The sequence below is a fragment of the Pterocles gutturalis genome, unplaced genomic scaffold, assembly GCF_000699245.1.
Source record: "Pterocles gutturalis isolate BGI_N339 unplaced genomic scaffold, ASM69924v1 scaffold31077, whole genome shotgun sequence".
NCBI classification, from domain to species: Eukaryota; Metazoa; Chordata; class Aves; order Pterocliformes; family Pteroclidae; genus Pterocles; species Pterocles gutturalis.
In genome coordinates this window covers 17,102-25,835 of record NW_010113776.1, presented here as the reverse complement: position 1 = coordinate 25,835, position 8,734 = coordinate 17,102, and the positions used below count along the sequence as shown (strand labels likewise).

General features: G+C 46.7%; 1 protein-coding gene across 1 annotated transcript in view; it reads left to right on the top strand.

Moving 5' to 3' along the window:
- Positions 1 to 3,086, top strand: part of B4GALT1 (UDP-Gal:betaGlcNAc beta 1,4- galactosyltransferase, polypeptide 1) — a gene marked incomplete at its 5' end in the record, with an annotated part of 11,614 nt that extends 8,528 nt beyond the window's left edge. The window contains 3 exons of the mRNA XM_010074627.1: positions 717 to 839; positions 2,088 to 2,189; positions 2,793 to 3,086. Of these exons, the coding sequence (XP_010072929.1) occupies positions 717 to 839; positions 2,088 to 2,189; positions 2,793 to 2,928 (361 nt within the window). The remainder of the gene's footprint in view (positions 1 to 716; positions 840 to 2,087; positions 2,190 to 2,792) is intronic.
- Positions 3,087 to 8,734: the final 5,648 nt, after the last annotated feature.

Genomic DNA, 8,734 nt, shown 5'->3' with positions numbered 1-8,734 from the left:
GACACCACAGAAGCTGCAGTTCTTTCTTGCAGCTAGGTGAAGCTTAGGGCAGAAATGCAGGTCTCAGGGGTTTCTTCTGCTTGTTGAAGCAGAGACAAGGTCCGGAGTAGGTCCTGATGGTCCCTGTATGGGCCCTCTCCTGGTGCTGTGGGTCTGAATTTCATCTGTCCCCAATCCCGTGGTGAACTGCCTCCTGTTTTAAGAAGGATCTGGTTGGCTTTGTGTGTACAAGTTCATGTTGCCGTCTCAGTTTTGGGCTGCGAGCTTTCCTTTAGGGCACTGGGGATCGTGGAGCCAAGCGACGGAGCTGCAGGAAGAGAATGCTTTGCATCACGTCTGATACCTCACTGACCTCTTGCTGCTCCCAGGCATGCATGTCACCCATCTGTCCTTTGGCAAGGTGATGCACATCTCACCAGCCTGGGATTTGGGATTTGAGGACAGTGTACTTCTTACTGAAAGGCTGCAGCTGTTGCTGGTTGCAAAATAGTTCCCAACTCTTATCTGGAACTGAACCCACCAGCTCCCTCTGCCTTGGGGTAGAGCCCAGGGCACCAAAACACGTGCTGCTGCCTGTTGCAGGGAGGCACCTTGCAGCGGGTGCTAGCTTACTGTGGGTTGGGGCAAAGGACAGCAACAAGCCCTTTTTTACATGGGCAGGCTGCTCCTTGGCTAGCACCACTCCTCCTCTGATGGCTTTTTCTTCCTCCTTCCAGGTTGCCTTACAATCAGTATTTCGGAGGTGTGTCTGCCTTGAGCAAAGAGCAGTTCACAAAGATCAACGGGTTCCCGAACAATTACTGGGGCTGGGGTGGCGAAGACGATGACATTTATAACAGGTAAATAAATACACTTCTTGGCATCCAGAGTGCCTCTGGGGTGGGGATGAGCACAGACCTGCTGTTCTCGCTGAGGTGTGGGGTGACAGGGTGTCTTTTCACTCCCACAGTGGAAACCTGTGGGCTCAGCTGGCACCCCTTTTCACAGCTCCCAAGGTGTGCTGGGGACTGATTCTGGCTGGAAAAGTGCCACCCTTGCCCCAGGCACATACCACTTGTTCACTAGATGGCCTTGCAAGCGTCCATGCTGGTGCATGGATTGGAGCAGTGTGCTTTTGGGTCTCCCTGCACTGGTGAAAGGAAGGGGACGTGGGACACGTGGTGGGGTGGAGAAGACCTTGACCCACCTAGCCCAGCACAGCCCGAGGCTTGCCTAGGTCTGCAGCCTGGTAGCGGATACCTTAATTCCCAGAGGAGCTTTGTTTGTCAGGCTGTAGCAGCTCAAAATAATGCCATGAGCCATTGCTTCCTGCCCAGAAGGAAGCCAGGCAAGGCCCAGAACTGCAGGAGAGGAGGAAGGTGTTTGCACATGGGAGGCTGGGACCACCCCTGTGCGAAGACTGGGGCAGAAGGTGGACGTTGGTTTGTACTACCTTAGGGCTTCAGATCCCCAGGGTGGTCACTGTGAGAAATCATCATGGGGAGCTTGGGTTTGGGAAGCCCTCTTCACATTTCTTGATGGCAAAACCGTTCTGCATGGTCTTTCTCTGGGCTTTCCGAGCTCTTCTGGGCTTCAGGAAGGGTCTTCCTGAAAGTGCTTGTGTCTTCCTGAGGTTCAGCACTTCTGTTTAATAAACCATGTGTCCACCCCCCATACTGCTTCACCACCATTCACTTCAGGTTTTACCAGCACTGCAGCTTTCACATCCTGAAAAATTAATGCTCTTCTGGCTCCTTTCCAGATGGCTTAAAAACTAGATGCCTCCCCTTCAGAGTCCAGTCTACAGCCTGGAACAAGGTTAATCTGGGTGTTGGGCTTTGGAGGAGCTGGCGGTGCAGGTGAGGGTGTGGTGAATAAGCAGATCCTTGGCAGGGGGACGTCTCTTTTCCCCATGCTGATGTGCGCGCCTGGAAAGGGAATGGCTTTTCCCCCTTTCAGTATTAGCAAGCCTGCAAATGCACTAGCAACATCCTCAAAAAAAAAAAAAAGGCAAAACCCCAAAAAACAGTGGTCATTTGTGGAAGGTGTGGCAGAGCATCCCACATCTGTTGCCTGTCACGGATGCTTAATGTACTTGTTTTTTTCAGGCTGGTGTTTAAAGGCATGGGGATATCCCGTCCAGATGCCATCATTGGGAAGTGCAGTTTTTGGCATTCCCGGGACCGGAAGAATGAACCCAACCCTGAAAGGTGTGTCTCCCCCCTGGTTCCACAGCAAATCCCAGGGAATCCCATCCTGCCCTGGCTGCTCTGGTTGCTTGGCTTTCTCTTTGCTGTGCAAAAAGCCCAGTTGCAGAAAGCCTGCAGCCATCTTGCCGACCCCTCTGTTCCCTCCACTGTAAGCTGCCCCCTTCCCCTTTCCAGTTGATTACCTTATTACAGACCTTTTCCCCAAGATTTCACTATGGCAGAAACACCTCTTGCATCTTTTTTTCTTAAATGATGAAAATTAAGCCCCAAGCAATTGTTTCCAGCTTGTCTTTGGTATATAAAACCCATGCTCTAGTGCAGAGCTGGAAAATGACCTGTGTGATTTAAAGCTTGGCTGCTTTTTCCTGGCTATAATTTGACCCCATAGGGATGCCTTTGCCCACTGGGAGTTTATGGGACCCATACTGACACTCAGGCTGTTTTTAAAACACCGGAGGTGCCGCCTGAGCGGCTATAAAAATGTCTTGGGAAATTCAGGTTGTTTAAACTTTTTTTTTTTCTTCCTTCCTTTCTTTCTTTTCTTTTTTTTTTCTCCATTTTTTTTTTTTCCCCTTCTTTATTTTTTTTTTCCCCCTTCGGCAGGTTTGACCGAATTGCTCACACAAGGGAGACAATGAGTTCTGATGGCTTAAATACACTATCCTACAAGGTGTTAAGAACTGACAAGTACCCTCTGTATACAAAGATCACAGTGGATATTGGCTCGCCAGACAGCTAACATCACGGACACAAGAGAGACCTTGCCTGTGTTGCCCAGGACATCTGACCTCACTGATGCTTTATATCTGCTGGTTTTATAACAGTTGAAATGAACAACAAAAAAAAGGCTTCTTTTGGCATGCCAAAGCATCTCCAAATTGGTTGGAAAAGTGCTTTTTTTCTTTTTTTTTCTTTTTTTAATTTTAAACTTGACTTTACACAATTTTCTGGTTCTCCATTGGTTTTTAAGTCCAGAAGCTGTACATAAGAGTTGTAAATATTTACTTTGCCAGAAAATGTTGAATCTGATCTATCTGCTGCGGTGCACCCCATGTTGAGTGAATTGCTGGACCCAAATTTTACTGATTATGACTGTGATGCATCAGTAATTACTGCCCATGATATTTTTATGTTTTGAATGAGGTGGATGAAAACATTCCTTTTAATTCATTCCTGGTTTTACTTTATGAAGGTCTGTAAAATGCTGCTAAAATTGTACAAGTTTACGCTTTGCATTAGATTTTTTTTAATGGGGAGACAATATCATATATTTTTTTCTCATAGTGACCAAAACATCATCTCTGTGTGCAGAGCAAGTGTTGAACAATCAGTTCTGGATTCAGTGAATGTCATTATTTCTTTTAGTCTCAAAGGTGGCTTTGAGTGAGTTCAGCCAGAGTTTGGCAGAATTTGCCAGTGAGCTCTCTGCATAGGGTGGAAGCTACACAGGTGGCATCTGCAAAACCCACTGGCTTCAGATAACCTTACATCTGGATGTGATAGTGACTTTTTGCCTCAGTACACTGCCACCTAGGTTTTTCGGGGGATCAGGGGGGTGGTTGGGTTGGGTTTTTTTTTTTCTGAAATAAAGATTAATTAATTTAATTGAGCTATGAAATTATGGCCTTAAAATTTGCTGACACTTGTTATAGTGGTAGAAAGTTACCACGCTTTTTAAACATTGTCTGAAGCTTCCTGAAACCAAAATTTTTCTTGCAAGGTCATGCGTAAAACTTGAATTCACTTCTTACTTTTGTTGTTGTTGTAACATTTTAATAACTTTTAAAAGTAATTATTATGTATATCATAAGCAGTATATTTAATACCAGATTAAAATAGAGTGCAGCATAATAGGATATGATTCAAGGTCTCCTTTATCTTCAGACTAGTAGGTGTTTTATGTGCGTCATTATATATAAGCCATGTATTATATTTGCTTTGCATATTTGTCCATTAAATCTCCTGTGGTGCTGAGATACTCACAGCAGGCCTGACATCCACTCGATTTTTCTTTGCCTGAAGCCTGTTGCAATGTGTATGTTCTATCGGGAAACTCCCTTCTGATTCTCTCAGGCTTTGAGGGACATGCTCATGTTTAGTACTGCTTTTTGTCAGTGCACCAGGGCACTACCTGTACAGACACTCTGCTTTTCCTTCCCGTGACAGTATGAAAGCCTCAAGGGCTGACACCCTTGGAGCTGGTTTAAGTGATTTAAAGCTCTCAGCCAGAACTAAGAACTGAATTGCTTTTGGTGAGTACTTTGCCACCAGCTCTGACCACAGCAATTTGCACTTCCTTGGCCTGTGCTGAAGGCTATTGAAATCAGGGATGCTCTGTTGTATTGGGGATTATCTTCAGCACTGCCTCTTCCCTCCCCACTGCTTTTTTTGGTGTTTTGTTTTGCTTTTTTTGTTGAGACCTGAAGGTTTTGCTGAACCCTTGCACTGCAGGGGTGGGATCCTGCAGGGACTGGGGGCGGTGCATTCTTCTTAGGCCAGCAGTGGCTCGAAAGTATGCATGGAGACTTTAGTTACTAGGGAGATACCCAGCTGCCTTTTCAGTCTTACTTTGAAAAAGAGTTCACCCCCTCCACTTAAAAGGTGTTGGTGGCCAGGAGACTTGCTGCATGACTCCTTTTTGGCAGGTCAGGCTCCAGCTCTTGCAGATACAAAGGGGTACAAGAAGAGGATGTTTTACAGAAGTCCAGGTCAAACGTCTGCCTGTAAACGTTGGTGTAGCTGTAACCTGCACCAGTAACAGAGACACGGGCGAGGACTTTATTTTTTCAAAGGTGCCTTAGAAGCAGGGCCCCGCTCCCACAGGTGGCAGATCAGCACCAATACTCACTGAGGCTCCACTGAAAATCCCAGGTCCATGCAGAAAGCACCTCAATTTTGTGCTGAGCCTTTTGTAAATTGAAGAGTTGGGACCTTGGGCTGTAGTGGTGTCTGTCTGCTAACAGGCTATGCAAAGGGGCTTCCTGTTGTAATTAAGTGATTTTTTTTTTTATTGCCTTAAGATTATCTGAAGAGTAGAAAAAAGTTAGTGTAACAACAACTTGTTTTGCTGTATGTTGAAATCATTGAATATCATGGAGGTGATCTGAGCACTTGTTTCTGGCTGTTGCAATCAAAGGTTTCTACACATGTGCCTTGAAAGAAGAGAGAAATGGAAACTAGAAAACCAGGAAATCTGAAAACCATTTCCAGCAGAGACACTAGCAGTGCAAGAAACTGTCACTTAGTGTCTCTTCTACTGCTAAAGCCACAAGCCATGTAAAAAGCCAAAGCTGCCTTCTGTTGCTTGTTTCACCCTTCGGTGCTGGCCCGTGATTTCCAGATCTTATTGTCCCTGTGTGAACTATATTGTTCAAACTCACAAAACGCTCTTGACTCAACCTGGACATGAAATTTCTCTCCCTGGGATTTTTGGAGGCCTTTCCTACAAATGCTCATGTTGCACAGAATTGAATTCTGGTCATGACATGTGGTGGGTGGTGGTTTTTCCTCTCCAATACCAGCTGCAACATTCAAAGTGATGCTGTCTGTAACGGTTGAAACCCAGAACAAATGGCTGCAAAGGAGAGGCTAATGCTTGGTTTCTTTGGGATTACTGTTTGCTTGATAGGATGAGGAAGGGTTCTCGCATGCAGCTTTTCCCTGGGATGTTACTTGTATACTGGACTGCTTATGGGTTTCCTGTACATTGTTTTGCTTTTGCATTTTTATCATTTATGTATCAATGGATGTATAATCCAATGTTCTTACTTTACTATTGATGTCCAATAAAGTATTTTCAGTTATGATGTCTGGCAGCATTGCTGTGAATTACCCCTCCAGCTGGTTGGATTTCTGGCTGATGGCGTGGACAGGGCCATGCTTTAGCCTGCGTGCATTAACTTTCTCCAGCTTTTTCCCCCTCTGGCTGCCCCCTGAGTGACTTTCTCTGCACTACTAATTTTTTACCAGTGTTAGAGAAACAGATCCAAGAGTCCCCAGATGACACTAGAAAACCGTAGGGTGGTTCGTTTACTTGTGGGTAGGGAGACAGCACGCAAACCCCTCCTGAAACTGGGCTGGGGATGCAAGTCCTTGCCCAGGCTGTCAGCTGCTTGGGGGAAACAGGCCATTGCCTGCTCCCTGGGTGCTTGTGGGTTTGGCTAGTGCGTGGAAATAGAGAAATAATTCCTGGGAAACTGTTGCAAACGTTTGCCTGTGTTCTTTGGCACTTTGTCATAAAAATAGTCTCTTAGATCTCTTAGATCTTTCTGGTTGCAAGACTCTGGCTACGACTAAGTAGCTGGTGTGAGTCCCCAGTTCTCTGGAACAGGTGGGCTTGTTCAGAGCTGTGACTAGGTATCAGCCCCTGGGGCCCAGGCTGGCGCAGTGGGCAGGGCATCCCCAAGCCCTCAGGGTTGCTTGGAGGCATGCTCTGAAGACCATGTGGACAGGGCTCTGGAAGAGGCCACTGGTCCCTGCCTGTTTCATCCCTCCAGGGCTGGCTGCTGGAGCACTGGGGACAGTGCAAGACCATCACTGTGTGGAAGTTGATAGCAGACTGGGGTACAGCAGAAGGCTTGGACAGGGACGTGGTCGTGGAGAGTAGGTGGTTGCTGTGGTATCTTTCATCAGCTTTTGGACCCTGAAAGGCATTGCACAAGAATCGTGGGTGTCTTCTTCTCATGGTGCAAAGTTTGGTATCTACAGGCAGAAAAACGGTCCAGGAGGGACCTTTCACTTTCTCTTACTTCGGTCCCCAGAATATTGAGCTGTTGCTCCCCTCTTCTGCTGGGGTTGGTGAGGAATGGGCACAAGTCACACAGCTCAGAGGCTGGACAAAGCCCTGTGTGGAAATTTTGTCCCTTGCTGAAAGAAACAGATGAGAAGTGTCAGCAGGATTTCACCCTTCATCCCACTGGTTCACAGCCTCCCTGGATTAGATCAGCATGCAGCCTGTAAAGGATCCTTTGACTCTCTTGCTGTGAAATCATACTTCCTTTAGCGGAGCTTCCCGTCTCACCTCCAGCTCCATCTGCCTGCCAAAGCCCAGATGCATGAGCAGAGTTCTCTGACATTTATCCCACATGTTTACCCTGCTACACCTTCCTGTTCTCCAACTATGGGAAAAAAAAAAACCAAGAGGCTGTTGTTAGAAGGAAGAAAAGGTCTAAGCTGGAGTTTGCTGACTCCTTTCACCCCCTTGGAAGGAGTCTGACATGGGTGGGCTTGCTCTTTGCCTTAGCATGATCTGTTCTTATTTGCGTATGTCCCATTTGCAGGATGTCTATGCACTCGAGGACAATGCACCCATACGAGACCTCTTGTCTACCCGAGGCAGCAGCCCTGTGCTTGGAGTCTGTTTTCCTTTTCCATCCAGTGTTCTCAATGTCACTACCAGCAATGCAGATGTTAGCACACAGAGACAAGATCTCTGCAGAGCCAGACGTGACTGACTTCTCAAGCTTGCACTAGATCTTGCAGTGAAGAGCTGAGTGGGGAAAACAAGGGACTAGGGTTAAGTCCAAAACCTGGACCTGTGGACTCTTCCTGGTTACCTTCCTGCTCTTCACATGCTTGAAAATTATCTCCAAGAAGTCTTGCTCCATTATTTTTTCAAGGATGGAGATATTGCTTACAGACTGCTGTTTTCCACATCCTTCTCCTTACTCTTCTTAAAAGTGGGCATAATATTAATCTTTTCAAAAGTCAGCCCTTTCTCAGTTGCCATGTTATTCACATTGCAACCATTCATTAACATCAGCCAACACTGTTAGCCTCTATGGGTGAGTGCAGTCCACTCCAGTGGATATGAGGTTCTTTAAGCAGTGCTTAAATCCCACGTTTGGCCCTCCCATCTCCCTCCCAAACCATGCTGGTGAATACAGAGATCTGAGAGCAGGCTTTGCCTGTGAAGATGCTACAAAAATCCATTGATCATCGTAGTATTTTCCATACTGTCCTGCACCATGCTCATCCCCCCAGCCATCAGTGGGCATGCATTTTCCTAAACTTCTAGCCTGCCTGTAGAATCCTGTTGTCCGAGCTGTAGGTGGTCTTGGACCTGCCTGATGCCACCTCTAAGTATCCAAACAAGCAATGTTTACTACATCCTTTTGCTGTCTGTTGTGTTATTCATTCTTACATTGCATCTTTTTCTTTTTTTTTTTTTTTGCATTTTAGTGCAAGAAGCTTCCTTTTCAGTCAAGCAGGACTTCTACTGAAATTTCCTGTCTTCCTGCAGAAGGGAAGGCTTGGGAGATTCAGGATGGACACTATGAGGAACTCCTTCCCCAGGAGGGTGGTGCAGCCCTGGGACAACAAACCAGGGTGGTGGGGTTCTCCATCCTTGGGAGGTTTCAGAGGTCAGTTAGCAATTCCCCAGCTGTCTGACCAATACAGCAACACACCAGCCCTTCAGGAGCACTGACCTGGAGCCAGTGGATCAGCAGGAGAGCACAGTCCCTGTGCAAAAGGACACTGCTGCTTTGGTGGCCAGGAGCTAGGGCCATGGATGATGCCAGCAATCCTGGAGAAGCCTGCAGGAC